Source organism: Amphiura filiformis, unplaced genomic scaffold, assembly GCF_039555335.1.
Source record: "Amphiura filiformis unplaced genomic scaffold, Afil_fr2py scaffold_87, whole genome shotgun sequence".
In the NCBI taxonomy this organism is placed as follows: domain Eukaryota; kingdom Metazoa; phylum Echinodermata; class Ophiuroidea; order Amphilepidida; family Amphiuridae; genus Amphiura; species Amphiura filiformis.
In genome coordinates this window covers 169,815-190,402 of record NW_027305551.1, presented here as the reverse complement: position 1 = coordinate 190,402, position 20,588 = coordinate 169,815, and the positions used below count along the sequence as shown (strand labels likewise).

Sequence of the window (20,588 nt, the reverse complement as noted above, 5' to 3'; positions counted from 1 at the left end):
ATACGAAATCTACGGATTTAGTGCGGAATTTGTTGGTTGTAAGAGTTTTTGTCCCCAAAATTGGACTACAAAAACGTCACGTAAAATATATATGGTCAATTCCAGCGAAAGCGGGACAAAATTCTCTTTAACTTTCCACTCACTTTAAAATGTCATTAATAAAGGAGATCACGTTATTGATGGAGCATATAGGCCTTTACTAGCAAGTCATACCAGGGGACAAGTTATGATGGCTTAAATGAATTGGCGTTACCCACGAATTCAAAGATAAAGCACCATATATGTCATTGAATGTCCTTCAATCAAAATGAAATTATTACCGTTAGAAAGACGTTTGCATGATCTCTCATCATATGTAAAACGATTGAATTCCACCAAAGTTTTGTGGACTCTAGAGGCCATTAAGTCAATTTGGCTAATAATTTTGTTACCCGCGTATCAAAAATAAAATGATCGTTCTGAAAAATGTTAAGTGAATATGCCATAAATGACTATATCATGAAACGAAGTTTCGTTCTATAATTCTGAGGTCCAAGTGATTATTTTATGCAAATCCATTTTACCCATAAAATTCCATAAAATCAAATTTGACGTTACCCACGTATCAACTGTTACCCACGAGTCCAGCAAACTTAAATTAACATTTAATGACTTTGGACACTGAATTTAGTTTGACAAGCGCTTAAAATTGTAAATCGTAAAAATACCTTCACCGCTTTAAAAAAGAATCTACGACGGTTTAAACTTTTGATACCCACGAATCCCGAATAGATGCTAACCTTGAAAAACAAGGAGATTGTTTATTTTAAGTTTAAATCAGCACATATTCAAGCCATGGGTATGCTATAATGTTTACAGTACTTACAGTTTATGCACCTAAGAAACGCAAACCCCAAACTGTACTATAATAGTGCTTATAGCTTTACCCACGAATTCGGCGTTACCCACGAATCCATGGATTTACTCGTAAATTATATGTTTCTTATGCATCTTAACATTTTGAAAACATGCAAAATAGGTTCCAAAACAGTCCTGTTTAATAGCGTCCTCTTGAAGGTATACTGAAGCTGTATCATGAAGTTTTGATTGATTATCCTAAATTACCATTTTTTGGGTAAAATACAATTGGTTAGAGAAACGGGAATCATTGAAACACAATGGAGGAATAACCGCATGATGGTTTCCAACCTTCTGTAATATTTTCTATTTTGCCGCTTACCAATACATACCTTCAAATATGTGTTACCCACGAACATTTTGGTTACCCACGAATCCCTACTTAAATTATAGTTAACAATGTATTGATAGTGTTTTAGTTCATAGGAACTGTCAAACACGAGTTAATAGAATATTGTTGAATGAAAATATGGAATGATTTTACTAAAATAATAATATAAAACTGTTTGCTCTGTCTATTTGAATTTGGCAACTTCATTATTCCCAAAATTTTTATACCCAAAATGCCATAATGATCAATTCTAAATATTCCATGTAGTTTGTATTTTGATTAAAATTCATTTTAGTGCCATTGCAGCCTGAATTATTGACATACGGAAAAGTAATTTTTTTTTTTATTTTTAAAAATTAATAGAAATTGCTATTTTTCAGACGCTGTTACCCACGAATCCATCCGAGATCCTCATCCTGCGACGAGATACAAAATCTAACTTTATATTTCTATGAAGCGTTTATTCTAATCTTTCGAAATAATACAGTAATGTTAAATGACAGCCACTTTGGAAAGAGTTCGAAGAATTGACACAATCTTAACTGTACACCTGGTTCTTTCTTAAAATTTGTAATAACCAAAATATTTCTTTGTAGATATATGTAATAAAATTCTATTTTACGTTCAAAGTCTTCATATTGAAAGATATTAAAGAAAGTGAAATTTTATGCCGTACAACAGGTGAAAAAGGCTTGAATTCGTGGGTAACATGCATATTGTGATGTGGCCTCAGTAATTTAATTTGATGATTCATCTTTGTTTACAAAGTTACATGAGTGATGACATTTTGGGGGAATTCCCCTCTCAAATTGAGCAAAACAAGTTGAATCATATCTAATTTGGAATATTTGGAAACTCCCTGAAAATGATGTAATGGGATTCCCCTCAGGAAGTGATGTAATGGGATTTCCCCTCAGGAAGTGATGTAATGAGAAAGGTTAATGTTATAATTAAGGCTTGGGAATTCCCACAGTCACATTTGGCTATTAATATTTGGGGATTTCCAACTGCTTGGTATATAAGAAAAGGTAAACATATTTCTTCACAGTTGATAGTGTTGATCTGGGCTAGCTAGCTAAAATGCTTACAGTCCAATTCCTTCAAAGAAAGGAAATTGCAAACCAGAAATATTTTATGTAGTCAAAGTACTACTATTTGCCAGTGTTGTCGGAGAAGATCTAGAATACGTCAAAGAACGTACTTCTTCCAAGAAAGGAAATATATTCTTCTGTCGACTTGCTGAAGTCTGGTATTTTGATTCAACGCAACTGTCAAAATAAGTGGGGACAACTGCATCGCAGTCCTGCTTCCTGAAGATATTGTGTGAAAGGTGGAAATAGCACCAAGTTTGGAGAAAGCAGCGCAAGGATCGGGCCGAGTACACAATATACTAAATCAATTATGAAAAAAAAATTGTGCTAAAAGAAAGAAATTTGTTTTCTGTAATTTTGTACGAGAATGTGGCACGCAGACTTTCTGATGCTGACTTTTTGCTGTTTTTGGCACCCATCATCATACCAATTTACAAAAAGCACCCTAATTTGCCCCAATTGGGCGCTTTTAGGGGCACTTTTGACCAAATGCGCATTGGTCTCCACTTAAAACCCACCCACTCGATATACCGAAATCACTGAAAACGGTACCCCAAAACCGTGGCACATCCCCGTAAACCTTCAACCAGGAAGACCCCCCGTAAGGGACCACCATTCAGTGACTTTGTTAGGGTTAGCGTATTGCGATCCGTTATTATCGGTTGCAAAAAAAGAAACTGCGCTTCCGGTTTATACGCTTTTGGTTTCCTCATTTTCTCGGTTTGTTGGACATTGAACCGTGTCACGTGATCTGACTAAATTGTGTCACATAATCCGAGAATCAGGCATTCCCGTCATACATTGATTATTTCAGAATCTTTAATAACCAGCCGCACGTAATATAATTTTTTCCAAAAATTGAGACAGTTATTTTGATTATGCGGGTTGAGATAAAGATTTCCAGGATGTACTGGCACTGTTGATGTTCTATGAACAATAGCCATCGTCTAGGCCTAATCTAGAACAAAGAATAATGAAGGTCCATGTGTGATCCAGCTCAATTTATTGCAATGCACCATGGGAAGATAACCAGACATGTTTTATGTTGTGAAACTGTGCCAAAGTTAAGTTCGAAAGTAATAATGTTGTGTTGGTATTAATTAGCCCTATACAATAAAAGGTCCGTGTGATGGTGCATTGAACAGCTTTCAAAAAAGTATTATTTCAACTTCATTGAGTAAAAAATACAGTTAACAAATTATCTATCATTTCAATTATTATATTAAAGCAAAATATAGGACATTTTGCTTGATTTATGAATGATGTGTAAAAATACTTTTAAGTATTTTAATACAATTAAAATGATCCAAATCGGGGTCAAATAATGCACGATGTGCGTGATGCAAGAGTGCATTTTCCAGATGCAGGGTCTCTACCAAAAATAGATTGACTAATCGTAACTGGTACACCGTTACAGAGCACCCATGCCAACTTTCACACGGCCACACTCCTCTCTTGCACGTAGGCAACAGTAACACTAAGTAGCGGCATGATAATTTTTCGGAGGGGGCGTAAATTTCATTTGGAGGAGGCAGTGCAAATTGCTGCAAAAAGTGGAAATGTTCGTAATTTTTTGTTTTTACTGAGGCGTCTGGAGAGTTCTGAAATGCCCACCGCATGCCTCCCCCTGAGGCGCCGACACTGCGTACACTCAACACCCCATATACATAAAAACTGGCAACCCCACCAACTAAGATAGTACCAAACAACTTTTTAAAAAGTTTGTTGACTTTTATGCTTGACTGTTTCAGCGTTCAAAATATCGATGTAAATATCACATAACAATGGAAGGTAAAAAAAAATAGTATATCCAGTAAATAATAAGCTTATAATATTATCCAATTACTTCCTGTGGGAAATTCCCTTATTGAGATAGAGTTGCACTTAACACTGACTGGGACGGTAATACCTGGTATAATAATTGTGTAGACAATGTGTTCCAATGAAGTTCCTTGCACTTGAATACAAGGTCTTCACAAAATGTTATCCGATGTATAATGTAACCATTGTTTTTTGACACATTATTACAAGCAATTATGATATAGAAACTCACAGCAACGGATATGAAAACTGGTGAAATAAGTTTTTATAGTCTGTACTTCAAAGTTGGAGCTATTGTTGGAGTCTGTTAAAATACGCGCACTTTGTCACCACTAGTTCAGCGTTAAGCAAACCGAAGCAAACCACAGGTAAGATCATAGATATACCAACATGACCAATGGCTATCAATGTCTCTCTGTGTTTAAAAAGGAACACCCGCCACCCGCCAGAGGAGTTCTTCTGGGGTGAACCAAACCTGCCTGGTTATGAAATTAATCAGTAACAATTGACAAGTGACTTAGGTAATGCCTATGTTTATACCACACTAGGCTCATTTGTTTGGCAACATTTTCTTACCATGATCAAGGACATTTCACTCCCTGGTGGGGCTTACGATGAGTCTACAATTGGCTATAATTTGTAGTTGACACCCATATGGAAGACGTGACTTTAAACCAAGTTCCACATAAGCGGTGTAGATTTCAAATGGTGTCACACATTCACGGTAACTCTATTTGAAATTCACACCTCCTATGTGGAAATAAGGTCATGTTAAACATAGTTGGTTCGTGGATTTAAGTGTCCGACAATATGTGTCCGACAATAATTATATGGTGGTTAGCTTAAGAAATGGGGCTTTGTGGTGGATCTGAAAAGAGCCGTTTGAAAGTAGACACCTTTACATACTTATTTTGATTGAGATAAGCTTTTTGCGCTCTATGCTAAATAGAGCTATAACTTAGGCAAAAAAACCAACAAATGATGTCTCAAATTCACGTTTTTTCAAACATGATTCTTGGGATATTTGTTACATTTATGACATTTAATTGGAATCAGCCAAATTCAATTATGCATTTAGGTCAACAGAGCAATTTGATCGAAATCGTATGATATTATTGCCATAAGAAATGCATATAGCGTGCAGTAAAACAATATTAAACTTATATTACTATATTGGTATGATTGTGACGAACAAATTTTGATAACGTGTATGCAAATCACCTTGGTCACTAGTTTCACCTACAAACTTCCCGGAACTATATTTACATAGTCTCTATTAAATTTGTTTCAACATTATATGAGTGGATATTCAACAGTGTTTTCTTGTTCATATTACAGGCAATATAGCTGACCAGTAATAGCAGTGTAGCTTCTGTCAGTCGACTGTTGGGCACAATAACTCGACAGCAATTGTTTTGCATTGCCCTCTGAAAGCTTACGGGAGCATTATGCAAGCCAAACGGCATTCATTGAAACTCAAAAAGGCCATCTTGTGTCACACATGCTGTGAGTGGCTTTGAACTTTCTGCTAAGCCTATTTGCCAATATCCGGAGGTAAGGTCCAGAGTGGATAAATACTTGGGTTCCTTCGTAGATCGTGTCCGCATAACACAGTGGAAGGCAGCAATTGTTTTGTATTGCCCTCTGAAAGCTTACGGGAGCATTATGCAAGCCAAACGGCATTCGTTGAAACTCAAAAAGGCCATCTTGTGTCACACACGCTGTGAGTGGCTATGAACTTTCTGCTAAACCTATTTGCCAATATCCGGAGGTAAGGTCCAGAGTGGATAAATACTTGTGTTCCTTCGTAGATCGTGTCCGCATAACACAGTGGAAGGCAGCAATTGTTTTGTATTGCCCTCTGAAAGCTTACGGGAGCATTATGCAAGCCAAACGGCATTCGTTGAAACTCAAAAAGGCCATCTTGTGTCACACACGCTGTGAGTGGCTTTGAACTTTCTGCTAAACCTATTTTGCCAAAATCCGGAGTTAAGGTCCAGAGTGGATAAATACTTGGGTTCCTTCGTAGATCGTGTCCGCATAACACAATGGAAGGCAGCAATTGTTTTGTATTGCCCTCTGAAAGTTTACGGGAGCATTATGCAAGCCAAACGGCATTCGTTGAAACTCAAAAAGGCCATCTTGTGTCACACACGCTGTGAGTGGCTATGAACTTTCTGCTAAACCTATTTGCCAATATCCGGAGGTAAGGTCCAGAGTGGATAAATACTTGGGTTCCTTCGTAGATCGTGTCCGCATAACACAATGGAAGGGGAACGTGAGGAAGACATCGTAAGTGATATGGGGTGCCATTTTACCTGGCCTGAAATGAAACGAATTGATAGGATGGATTTGGACACAGAGCATAAGGTTCTTGAAGGAGAGAGCACCGATTTCAAGTCACTCCCAACAAGAACGATTTCAATGATTAATTTACTCGGGTTTATTGAATATTCACTAAATGAACAACAAAAGGGTATCAACAGATTTGAAAATGTTCTGAAGATGGACCCCAGTAATGTAAATGCTTTGAGCTGTTTAGCAATCATTCACAGACGCCACGGATTGCTGAGTACATATCAGGAATATGCGTCAAGATTACAACGTGTTTTGTGTGCAAACAATCCTAGAACCTTGGCACGAGCCTTCGCTGACAGAGCCTTTGCCACGAAGCAGTTTCAGCAACATGAGAGACGCTTCACATACATGCCATACCTTGTCAAAGCAGTGGAAAAGGGTAAGAGAATGCCAGATGATCTAGAGAAGGCGGAATGGCATTATGAATATGCACTGTGTTTAGCTAGAAGAGATGCACAGCATGTGATGTGTAAAGCAAGTCCTTCGCAGATTGATAGCGTTGTACGCGATGCGGTGCTTAGTTTTTACAAGGTCACTCAACTTACTGATAAAGATCATCCCTACTTAGCGCTTGCTTGGGCAAACTTGGGAAACATTTTACAAAGGCTGCAAAGTAGAACATTTGAGTCAATTCTTCCAAGTGAAACATCACTTCATGGTATGACTGCGCATGATTGCTTTAGCAAGGCGTTATCGGTGTCTGCGGACAATCCAGATGTCTTGGGTATCGTCGGTGCTGCTTATGCCAAGGAGTGTAGACATAAAGAAGCGTTGGATTTGTTGCATCGGTCTTTACAATTGCAACAAACGCAGAATGCGCATAGATGTTGTGGTTTGATATATATGCAGATGTGGAAAATGAAGAAAGGCGACTCGAATTATTCCAAAGCTTTGGAAAGTTTTTCGGATTGCACTGTTGATGGAGTACAGGCAGACGAGAAGAAGAATCGCGTGGATCAAAATGGTCTCAGCAAGAACGTAAGCCAGTTACGAGTTCAAATACACAATTATGACGAATTGGGACGTGTTGACGCCGCTATTGCTTCCAAAATAACTGAAACCGCTGAGTCAGCTGATACGAATAACCAGGACCGCGATGAAGAGTCGGATACAGAACCAACTGATTCAGGATGGGAACAGCTTTCTCTTGAACAGACACTCCTGTTTCAAGCAAAGGATTCCTTTACGAAAGCTATTCATATAAATGCCACTCACGCAGATCACTCCGATTTAGGATTTGTTCTACATCTCCTGGGCGATCATCACCAAAGTATTCAGCATTACAGTGTCGCTGTGAGATGCCAAGATGGCGATGATTTCGATACGTCCCAGACACACGATCGTTGGGCGGAATGTCTGGAAACTTTAAAAGAAACGCAAGGAGCGCGTACTCAGCGAGATATACAGCGTCAGATTAAAGCGAGTATGAGAGAACAGTCTCCAGATGAATCTTGGCGGTATACGCATGGAGTAAATTGTCAGGGATTTGAATGCGATATTTCGCGGTTTAACTATTGCGCTGAAGAACGTCTAGGTTTTGTTAATGTCTTATCAGAACATAATACCACTCCAGTAAATACGAACGTTGGATTTTTCCCAACATATACAAGAGAATTCAAGTATGATTTCTTCATCTCTTTCGCTCATATTGATTCTATGTGGGCTGTAGCATTTGTGTACAAGCTTGAAAAAGACTTTCCGGGAATTCGCGGGCGACTACGCTATAGGGACTATGAACTAGGTGCAGCAATAGCTGATAACATCGTTAACAGCGTGGAAACTTCCCATCGTACATTAGTCATACTAAGTCCGGATTCTCTTCGTGATCGCTGGTGTCGATATGAAGTCCAACGCGCTCATATGATGAACCTCACAAGACCGTGTGCTATTCCAATCATGCTTCGGGCATGTGTAATACCAAGAGAAATTGAACATCTAAGCGTGGTTAAATGTGACCAAGGACAGATCAAAACAGATGACTGGTGTAGACTTGGTAAATCACTGAGACAGTCTGAGGTTGACTATTAGCATGGCATGAGTAGACACACCCTAAACAATGTCAAATATATTGTACAGACAGGTCTGCCAGAAACTGGATAATTTCAAGTTTTCCGTATTGCAAATCTTTATAGTTTGATAGTACCTAATACCGATTCGTCGCTTTGTTAAATTCATTTTACGTATGAATTCTTTTTAATAGCAGAAGCGGCTCTCTACCGTCTGACCCCCTGTCCTCTATAAGAGAATTCTTGCGTATAATATAAATTTAACAAAGACGAATCAATATTTGGCAGTTTGCCGAACTCATAGAGCTCATATAACGTTTTGCTTGCGTTTTGCCCGTTACCCAGCTGTAAGTTTGTCGCAGTGGAAAAAAAGACGCTATCGCAAATAAGTGCCAAAGCGACAACGTCAGAAAAAAATGCAGCAAGAAGCAAAAATTGCAACGGAGAAGTTTTAAAAATTGCAACGCTTTGTCGCAATAGAAACAAACGCACTGATGATAAAATGTCGGGCTCTGTTCGCCGCATCAGAAGTAGTGATGTAACAGGATTAATTACCATAGCGATAGGTGAATACAATTTTCGAATAGATCGCCCTGCACTACAACGTTTACGCGTTAAACCATAGATGTCGAAGAAATGCTATTCACTCGCACCTGTAAGATTAGTATCTTTGAAAAGAGCGGTATTGTATTCAATCTATGATTGGAGACATACACAGGTGATGAGTGCAACCTGCTTGTACAGGGCGATCTATTCAAAAATTGTATTCATCTATTGCTATGGTAGTTAATCCCATTATTACGTAACTTCAGCAGTGTATCGTCGTCGGGATTAATTAGATAGGTGAAAACAATTTTTGAATGTATTGCCCAACACTAGACGTATGTTATAACTCTGCATCACACCACTAATTATTGCAATTGTATAATTTTTATTGTTACAATCTGTACAGTAACTATAAACACGCTCAAAGATACTAATCTTACAGGTGTGAGTGATCAGTATGGTATGAATATTCTATAGAATTACGATCCTGGTCTTTATCCCTGTTCTTTGACATCTGTGGTTCAATGCAAAGGTACCGCGTGAATCTATTAGTGCAGTGCGATATTTTCAAACAAAATTTTAAACCTATTACGGCAGTTAATCCTGTTACTTCTATCACTTCTACGGCGAATGGAAGCATTGAAATGACAAGGCGTTGTCAAATCGGGCGGAAAACTCTTTCACCTGATTGGTTAATCAATCAATTAGAATGTGACAAAGACCAATCACAACTACTCCTTCGGAAGCGAAGCACACCGACATCGCCTGGTTAATAATTACATTGTACAGCAGAGACACTAAAATGAATACACGTGAATGTGCTATGCACGATTTGATATTCAGACGATAAATCTTTGGATACCGGGGTAGAAAATGATGAATATCTCCCGTAATTTTTTTTATTCTAAAGAAGCCATATTTTTATGCTTACACTTGAATATATGTGTTGAAAGGATATGCTAGTCGTTAGCTTGCGTATTGAGAAAGAACCGTGCGTATTGAGCTCAAAAACTGACACAAATTCTGATTTTATATGTGCCGAACTATAGCGCAGCGTAGGCCACTCGTGGAGACAGTCTAAAGCAGATGACCTCATGGCGTATACCATGCTCACTGACCGTACAGAGGTCAGTCACCAGGCTATTGTCAATAGCCTTAGTCGGATGTCCAACGGCCCATTATGCGTCTCAAAACTATTAAACAGGTCGGAACCAAATGGCCATGCGTGGCTGTGGATTCATCCTACCATGGCGATTTCTGCCAAGAGGATATCGGGGCGATGACACTGTGCGAAGGAACATTGCGATTTCAATGACTAAACTATTATCGTACGCCCTCAATTTGTCTCGAATATCTACTTTTTGCATGATTGTAATAAATGCCAAATGGTGTACTAAAATACCATGTGAAATAAAATGCCCGAAGTGCTTTAATTACAGTAAAATTTAAGTTTTTATCCGAGTTCACCGATGGAGTGATGGCCATCACATAACCACGTGTTGAATATTATAGGAAATTATAGGAAGTTGTTTTGTGTTTTATGTGGTTTAAGGTGGCTGTGTACTCTCAGACATGCATGTAGTAAAAGTGCAATAACTTTGTAATTATTCGCGCAAAACATATAAAAGTATACATTTTTATGAAGGCAAGACATCAATAAATCTTAATATAAATACAGATTTGGGGTAAAACAACAATTTTGAAGAAAATCACAAAAAGTGAGTTTTTGGCAATATTTGTTAGGTACATCATAACAAAAAAACACTCTTTCCAAAATATTTTATTTTGTTTTTAGCTCAATCTTGAGGCTCCATTCCAAAAACGGTTTTTTTATTTTTTTGATATTGGCCTTATTTTTTGAGATAATGACCATATAAGGCATCAAAATGAACTTTTTAAAATTCACAAACGCCTATTTGCACAAAATGATGCCCAAAATCGGAAATAGACCAAAATATAAAAAAATGAGAAAACCGTTTCTTGAGTCGATCATGCTTTTTACGATGATCCTATTTGCTTACCTATAGATGCTGTTTTTATTGAGTTATCGTGTACCTAAATCGTCATTTTACTGAGAAAATGAACATTGAAATAATGGCCGTTGAAGTTTAAAGTGGTCACATTTTGCACTTTCATCGAATCTCACAGGAGAATGCGACAGTTTTCGTTTTTGTAACTTATATTACGTGAACATCGGGTAAATCCACAGCCCCTTGAGAAGTTTGAGCGAAATCCATTCATAACTTGATATTTAAATCGGGGAAAGAACTTGAAAAACCCACATTTTATCAGCTAAAACGGAGCCATTTGACCACTAGGTTTTGTGAAATCAGTGCTTCCGTGGTGTTTCCATAAGATGCGCCGCGCATGCAGATAAGCGTCGCGTATGCGTCGCGTATTTGTGCGTTAACAAATTGCGCGATACGCAACGCGATGAGTTGTTGCGCGCGTGTACCTTGCTGGTACAACAAAGATTTTCTTTCCTTTTCAATTTCAAACACGAGTGGAATAGTGAAATAAAATCCTTAAAATATTGCAGTTGGAGTTTACAAATCTGGATTTTCATTCCTTGTATTTATAAAAAACATAACAAGGTACAAACATATCATAAAAACTCAATTTTGAGAAAGAAACAATGGCTAGAGTACACAGCCGCGTTAATTGCCTTTAATTCTCTCTATAAACTAAAACTGTCTCGCTCCGTCGTTTTTATACTTCCTGGTCATGTGGCACACTTCCCTTCTGGTGAGCTTGATTTTCACAGCCTATGAAAAACGCCTTAAAAACGCATGTTTTGGCCCTCATTTTGACAAATTGAACTTTGAGTTTTGACTTTCATTTCCAGTAAACTAATTAAAGGATTAAGATTAGCTATGTTTCATTTTGCAAAACAGAATAATATTTTTATCCAATTTAATTATCACTGCCGCTCAACCCATCGGGGTGTGTAGGTGTGTGTCTTTAAAAACTTCTGTATGGGGATGTGCCACGCAGACTTTCGGATGCTGACTTTTTGCTGTATTAGCTATACCATCAGTATCACAAAAAAACACCCATAAAGCACCAGAATTTGCCTTAATTGGGCGCTTTTTAGGACAATTTTGCCCAAATACGCCCAATTAGGCGCATTTATCTCCACTAAAATACCTGCCTGCAACTATAGGCCTAGATATACCAACATCTTTGAAAGGGTATTCCCAGAACGGGGGCACATACCCGTATACCTCAACCGGAGAAATCCCCGGGCCAACCATAATCCTATATATCCCTATAATCTCTTAATTCTGACCCTAATCCTAACCCTAACGCTAAGCTCACCAACTCTTATCATAACACTAATCTTTTGTGGTATTTTTTGAAAATAATAGTAGGCCTACAATGCAAGATAGAAACTTTTCCCTGAACTGTTTGATAACGAGAACGTTTTGTGAGTTTTCAAAATTCGTTATTCTTGCATAGCACTCCAGTTTGAGTCAAAACCTTCAAAATTACGTAGATTTCCACTTTTTGCGGCAATTTTGCGCAAAATTGGTCAATTCCCCGAAATTCACATCCCCCCCTCCCCGAAAAACTCCTGGTGCCGCAACTGGCTGAGTCTTATCTTAAATCTTTATTAATACATTGTCTGTGATTGTGGTTAGAAAAAGGAAAAGAAGGAACTTCAAGGAAGTTATTGGAATCATAATACCACTCGCTGAACTGAACACATACAACCGGGAAATCCCCTTTGATATACCCCAGCTTATACCACTACCTTTGGTCACCCCACCCCAAGTAGGCATAACTGCACGTAGACAACTGAACCAAGAGACTGTCACAGTTTCCTTAACAACAGGCACTATTCCAAAGTCCCTTGGACAGTGGCGGCGTATAAGCATTAACATTTTTCAATTTCAGACTATTTTAGCTTTAAATGAAGGTGAATTTCGGTATTTGATGGGCCAGTAAGCGCGAAGCGCACATGCACAAGTTTTGCAATTTTACCCTATTTTTGGCCCAAAACACGGTGTTTGCCGGCTGAAAAGGAAGATGCACAGAGCAGCAGATGACTACTTCATAGATAACTTCCTCAATACCATTGTTTACTGCATGCAGTAGCAGCTATCAACTGCTGATATCGGTATTGATGAAGTAGCCATATACTTCTGATATTGGTGTTGATGAAGAAACCATGTACTCCTGACATTGATAAAATATTTTTACCTAATGCCAACATTTTATTTATGAAATTGTTATCTGCTGATATTGATGTTGATGATATAATTACCTTCTGCTGATATTGTCGTCGAGGAAGTATTCGTCTACTGCTGATATTGGTGTTGTTCTTAACTTGTGATGTTGAAGTCACATGTAGGCCTACAAATAAGAGTTCTAAATTTCCATATCTTTTGTCTACAAAACTCACAAATTAAAATTTTCACCATGTGATGGGTTTCACAGATCACATCCCTTATTGGTAGTTAATAGCTATCTACTGCTGATATTGGTGTTGATGAAGTAGTCATATACTGCCGATATTGGTATTGAAGAAGAACCCAACTAACTGCTGATATGGGTATTGATAAAATAGTCATAATACTGCTGACATTGGTGTTCATGAAGAAGTTAGCTACTACTGATATTGATTGAATGGTTATCTTTTGGTGATATTGCTGGTGATGAAGTAGTCATCTACTGCAGACATTGGTGTTCTCTACATCTACTACTGAAGTGCTGATATTGGTATTGAAAAAAATAGTTGTCTTCTGCTGATATTGGTGCTGATGAAGTAGTCATCTACTGCTGACATTGGTATTGATGGAATAGTTGTCTTCTGCTGATATTGGTGGTGATGAAGTAGTCATCTACTGCTGACATTGGTATTGATGGAATAGTTATCCTTCTGCTGATATTGGTGGTGATGAAGTAGTCTTCTACTGCTAACATTGGTATTGATGGAATAGTTACCCTTCTGCTGATATTGGTGTTGATGAAGTAGTCATCTACTGCTGACATTGGTATTGATGGAATAGTTACTCTTCTGCTGATATTGGTGCTGATGAAGTAGTCATCTACTGCTGACATTGGTATTGATGGAATAGTTACTCTTCTGCTGATATTGGTGTTGATGAAGTAGTCATCTACTGCTGACATTGGTATTGATGGAATAGTTACTCTTCTGCTGATATTGGTGCTGATGAAGTAGTCATCTACTGCTGACATTGGTATTGATGGAATAGTTACCCTTCTGCTGATATTGATGAAGTAGTCATCTACTGCTGACATTGGAACTAATGAAGAACTAATCTCAACAACAAAAATTACCTCAACAAGAACTCATCTACTTCTGATATTGGCATTGATGAAATAGTCATCTACCACTGACAATGTCTACTGCTGATATTGGTGTTGATGAAGTAGTCATCTTTTGCTGATATTGATGAAATTGTTATCTTATGCTGATACTGGTGTTGATGAAGTAGAAGTCTGGACTCATGGCAGGGATTTTAATCATCGGGTCCATCACGATATTTTACGGATGATAATGGTATTATGATCTATACTTTATCAATTCAAAAACAAATATAATCAGCAAAAGATTTGATCAATACATACATCAGCCTAGCAGTAGATACCTTCAATGTCAATATCAGCTGAGCCTGATAGCTTCTTTAGCAGTAGCAATATCAGCTGTAGATAAATACTTGTTTTGGGAAGCTTTATTCACTAAAATCAGCATATTATGTGACAAAATAATCGTTACAACAATACCAGAAATAAAAGAATTCATACTACAAGATTACAAGTCAATAAAACACGCATCGCTTGCGATGTAATAATAATCACTGGTTGTATTTATTAAAATCTGTATGATGCCCATTATACAATTATTTTGTTATACGAAACCTTATCAAATATCAAATTAATTTTGTCATTGACCCGGCGACTATTTGAGATATTTAATTTGTTCTTTCTTTTGCAATATAAAAATATACAAATTTACATAAAATAGACTATAAAATATATCCACTGGGATATCTATGGCACAATTGTATGAAAAATATCAGCATTTATAAACATTTTACATTATTTTTAAGCGATAAAGTCAGCAGGTATAGCCTATACTTTCATTCATACTAATTTCAAATGTTTGCCTACAAATTAGACTCGATAGCAAGTTTTAATTAGTTTGTGTCATAAAAACAGCAGTTGGAAAATCGTCATACTGTTTTAAATACTGGCCTCATCTACCTATACCGGACAGCAAGAGGAACGAAAGGGGCGCGCTGCACATCTTCGAGGGTGCATAATTAATAATAATTTTCAACAGGTGTACACCGTCGCTTAAATGTTTGCTTTTGAGTATAGATCGTTTGCAAAATCAAAATTAAATTATCTACTTTTCATAAATCGGACATACTTTAAAGCTCAAACAAACCTTTTGCAAACCATGAATGGTTATAACATGAAACGTATGGGCTACGCTAATGCTGTTCACTTTATACTAATTAGCTCTCGGATAAATTGATAAGCTGCTTGCAGAGAATCTGTAACTTTCAAGCAATTTGCATTTGTGTGACTTTTGTACTTGACTTAACACGTCTTAACCTGCGGGATTGGATACCAGTGATCACAGCCGACCACTCTATAGTATCCAATTCTAGCTCTGCCTACGGTCGCCAAATGCACCATCTACAGGCACCATCGGCCGGTGCAGGGCTTTGGGGTACAGATCACACTGTGTCTCGCCAACAAACGGGCAGCCCAAATAATGGCGCTGGGCCGATGTTGGAGACTGGTGAATCTGGGTATTTTGTATTGCTGCGATCTTGTTGCAGGATGTTCGATGTGCACCTCATGAGTGTCATGTTGATCGTTTACACTCCATGCAAGCAGTCAGTCAAGTAAATCCCATAGATGGACAGAGAGGGGCGTCACAGGAAACTTGCTTTTAAAATGCAGAATGCTTCAGGAAAAGCTCAGGAAAGTATCCCAGAGAGGCGTGTATTTATTGAAGGTAGGGCCTAATTAGTTTGTTTCTTTCAAATAATAACGGTTTTGGTTTGCTTCTTTTGTTTTTAGAAAAAATATTTCGGATTGTTTCTTCCAAATCCTAAACCAGGTCTTGAACCAAATTAGTCCAGCCTATCGAGGTTTGGTTTGTTTGCCGATCAAACTATATACAGTATGAAAGCTGTAAGTCGTTTCATTGTAATAAATAATATCAGTTTTGAAATTTTGATTTCTTTTCATAACAAGACAAATGCACAGGGAATTATTGCATAATAAATTTTGAGTGTGTTAATTGCTCATGCTCCAAGTTGTTCCTTTAGAAAACTATAAGATAATTCAATTTTCGAAAACTTGGTTCAACCAAATCTGAGTGCAAAATGGGTTAATCATCTCTATCAAATAATTGTTAACGTAAACACCTTTTTACTGGCAAGTGGTACACCCGTTGCAACCTATGAATATTAATGTTGATAAAAAATATATGGCCAAATCTTATACAAAAGTGTTATAAAAAACGCGAAAATATACATATTCATTATGTCCCTGCTGACTATATCCCTTTTGTGAGTGATGATTTCAATATCTATAACTCTTTCAATATGGATCTATGTATAGTTGAATCAAAGCCTCCATGACGGGCGTTCTTTGCGGTCCTGCGACGGGACGCCAGAACATCAACCGTCTCCATTTGGATTTGCGATGTTTCTTTTGCTGAAAACAGAAGGTAAGAAAGAAGAACAAAATGTTAATCTCTAAGCTTATTATTATGAAATCATTTTTTTAAAATAATATTATTCACTTTTTAACAAATATTTTTGAACATATTGAATGTAGTTGAGCTGCAATTTGATTTTTTTTCAATGCTAATATTTCTAAATGTTGCAAGTATGGTGCTGTTGCTTTTTTAAAGCGTTATTGCGACCTGGTTGAAAACAAATAATTGATGGGCTTTATGTAAGTTTTTTTTTTTTGTATCTTGTATAGGCCTATATGTTTTTCAAATTTCACAAGCTTTCATAGTGGTATTATGAAAACGGCTTATCCGCATCAATAACTCCCCAAGTTAAAAGAAAACGAACATATAAGAATGCTTATATCAAAAACAAAAAACTACAAAAAGAACACCCAGTAGGCCTTCTTGGTCCGATTGCTCAAAGCTAATTGGGTATAGTGGAGGCTTCCTAAGCCAACAGTCTAGCCCACCAAGTGGATCCATTTTATTGACTTATCTTTCAAGGTGATGTATGATGTGAAATTGTAAGCACTGGTATGTATGACTAATTGGGCTTAAGACTAGTGGCTTAAGAATCCTGATTCACTAGCTATGCTTCGAGAAACCGGCCCCTGGAGTTTAGCATTGTCGCAGCAAGTGATGTGGTTTTGTGTAAAACGATTCCATACAACAAAGTTTTAATTTTCACCTGGTGACGCCGCCAACACATCAGGTGGACGAGGACCACTTCACTGAAGTCTTTCCTTCTTTGGATTTCTTTATCCAACATTTCCTCTCTGTGAAAATAATGACAAACGCGAAATTTAAAATGGAAAATCCGAATGTGAACACAAAAAAGTAGGCCTACTGATATTTTCTGCATTACAAAGTAGAGAGCACGACGGTTATTTCTGCGGTTTAGGCCACATTATGATATGCCTAAAAAGACGATCTAGTAGAAGTGGTAATGGTGAATCCAATGAACGTGCACACAAAACACATCAAGGATCAAAAATGATACAAGAGGATACCTTGAATATGAACAACTGGAAAGAAAACGAGCAAGGAACACCAACTTGACGTGGGGAAATATCTTTTATTCGAAAATAAAATTTGAAATGATTCTTTTCTCGCACTTTTTCCAATTTCTCGACAATGCAGTTTTATATAGGCCTATAATTTTCAGAAATTTTCAAAAAACAAAAAAACAAACAAACACCAAATTGTATTATTATGATATTCCTCCCGCTTCCTATCTCTCTAGGCTTATAGCGAATCACCATCTCATTTTTTTCTCCCATAAATGAGTCGGAAGATATGAATTTGGGGAACCCGCCATCGATAGCTGCACATTACATTTCGCAGTCGGGAAGCCGGGAACAGCTGATGATTTTTCCCTTTTTATATAAAAACTTACGGCGTGAATTCGTCTTCCTCTGGTACGTCGAATTTGTACCCCAGGTCATTTCCATCTCGAATTCGCATGGAATTCGCTAAGGCAACTTTTAGAAATGACGACATTTTGGCGAGATTTTTTCTTGCTTTTTTCTTGTTCGTTGTTGAGATTTGAGCAAGTTTGTTTGTTGTTAGCAACCGTGCGGCGCATGCGTAATAGTTTATGCGCGATGGATAACTTGAACGCGCTTGAAACACCGCGTATCACATCACAATGCTAGGCGCGCAGTGCGGCGTGCTGATTAAAATACGCGAGATGTACATTTTGTTGATCCCCGTGTCGCACATGTTGCTTTGACATGTTTGGCTTCAATTTGGTCGCTTTGAAGTTGAACGTGTTGATTCGCTGTTATGGAATTGAAGACTATTTCATTTCAGCTATTATTTCATCATAATCATCATCATTAAGGGGGTACTACACCCCTGACCAATTTTGTGCCTATTTTTGCATTTTTCTCAAAAATTATAGCACATTGGTGACAGGTAAGATATGTATATTATAGGGGCAAAGACTACAACTACTGTACTGAAAATTCAGCAACTCAAAGCAAGTAGTTATTGATTTATTGATCAAATATTGGTTATCCCTCATTTTTGACTGTAACTCCACTACTGTTGTCTGTGCTGAAATAAAATTTCCAGTGCAGTACTTGTAGTCCTTGCCCCTATAAAATGCATATCTTACTTGTCCCCAATGCGCTATAATTTTTGAGAAAAATGCAAAAATAGGCACAAAATTGGGCAGGGGTGTAGTACCCCCTTAATGAGATGGGATAGTCACGATCTCTGACCTGATACTAACGTATTACTTTGAGATGGGATAGTCACGATCTCAGGCCTGATACTAACGTAGACTTACCACATCAGAGTTGCATGTTGACTTTATTGTTGTGTAATTACTTTGAGATGGGATAGTCACGATCTCAGACCTGATACTAACGTAGACTTACCACATCAGGGTTGCATGTTGACTTTATTGTTGTGTAATTACTTTGAGATGGGATAGTCACGATCTCAGACCTGATACTAACGTAGACTTACCACATCAGGGTTGTATGTTGTGTAATTACTTTGAGATGGGATAGTCACGATCTCAGGCCTGATACTAACGTAGACTTACCACATCAAGGTTGTATGTTGTGTAATTACTTTGAGATGGGATAGTCACGATCTCAGACCTATTTCTATTTTTGTCAATCCTTCTTTGTTCTTAACTTGTGATGTTGAAGTCACATGTACAAATAAGAGTTCTAAATTTCCATATTTTTTGTCTACAAAACTCACAAATTAAAATATTCACCGTGTGATGGGTTTCACAGATCACATCACTTATTGGTAGTTAATAGCTATCGACTGCTGATATTGGTGTTGATGAAGTAGTCATACTGCCGATATTGGTGTTGATGAAAAACCCAAATAACTGCTGATATGGGTATTGATAAAATAGTCATACTGCTGACATTGGTGTTCATGAAGAAGTTAGCTACTACTGATATTGATGAAACGGTTATCTTTTGGTGATATTGCTGCTGATGAAGTAGTCATCTACTGCAGACATCGGTGTTCTCTACATCTACTGCTGAAGTGCTGATATTGGTATTGAAAAAAAAAGTTATCTTCTGCTGATATTGGTGTTGATGAAGTAGTCATCTACTGCTGACATTGGTATTGGTGGAATAGTTACTCTTCTGCTGATATTGGTGTTGATGAAGTAGTCATCTACTGCTGACATTGGTATTGATGGAATAGTTATCCTTCTGCTGATATTGGTTCTGATGAAGTAGTCATCTACTGCTGACATTGGTGTTCTCTACATCTACTGCTGAAGTGCTGATATTGGTATTGAAAAAAATAGTTATCTTCTGCTGATATTGGTGCTGATGAAGTAGTCATCTACTGCTGACATTGGTATTGATGAAATAGTTACTCTTCTGCTGATATTGGTTCTGATGAAGTAGTCATCTACTGCTGACATTGGTATTGATGGAATAGTTACTCTTCTGCTGATATTGGTGTTGATGAAGTAGTCATCTACTGCTGACATTGGTATTGGTGGAATAGTTACTCTTCTGCTGATATTGGTGTTGATGAAATAGTTACCTACTGCTGACATTGGTATTGATGGAATAGTTATCCTTCTGCTGATATTGGTTCTGATGAAGTAGTCATCTACTGCTGACATTGGAACTAATGAAGAACTCATCTACTTCTGATATTGGCATTGATGAAATAGTCATCTATACCACTGACAATGTCTACTGCTAATATTGGTGTTGATGAAGTAGTCATCTTTTGCTGATATTGATGAAATTGTTATCTTGTGTTGATAAAGTAGGAATCTGGACTCATGACAGTGATTTTAATCATCGTGTAAATGG

The 20,588-nt window shown here is 37.6% G+C and overlaps 1 protein-coding gene across 1 annotated transcript; it reads left to right on the top strand.

Moving 5' to 3' along the window:
• The first annotated feature begins 4,225 nt into the window (after positions 1–4,225).
• On the top strand, positions 4,226–10,469 carry LOC140144851 (uncharacterized). The gene is made up of 2 exons (XM_072166656.1): positions 4,226–4,508; positions 5,479–10,469. The coding sequence occupies exon 2, from the start codon at positions 6,406–6,408 to the stop codon at positions 8,524–8,526; it is 2,121 nt and encodes a 706-aa protein (XP_072022757.1). The 5' UTR covers positions 4,226–4,508; positions 5,479–6,405; the 3' UTR covers positions 8,527–10,469.
• The last annotated feature ends 10,119 nt before the right edge of the window (positions 10,470–20,588 follow it).

Excerpts from the sequence above, each read along its gene's own strand:
- LOC140144851 (XM_072166656.1), top strand. The coding sequence starts at position 6,406 with ATGGAAGGGGAACGTGAGGAAGACATCGTAAGTGATATGGGGTGCCAT.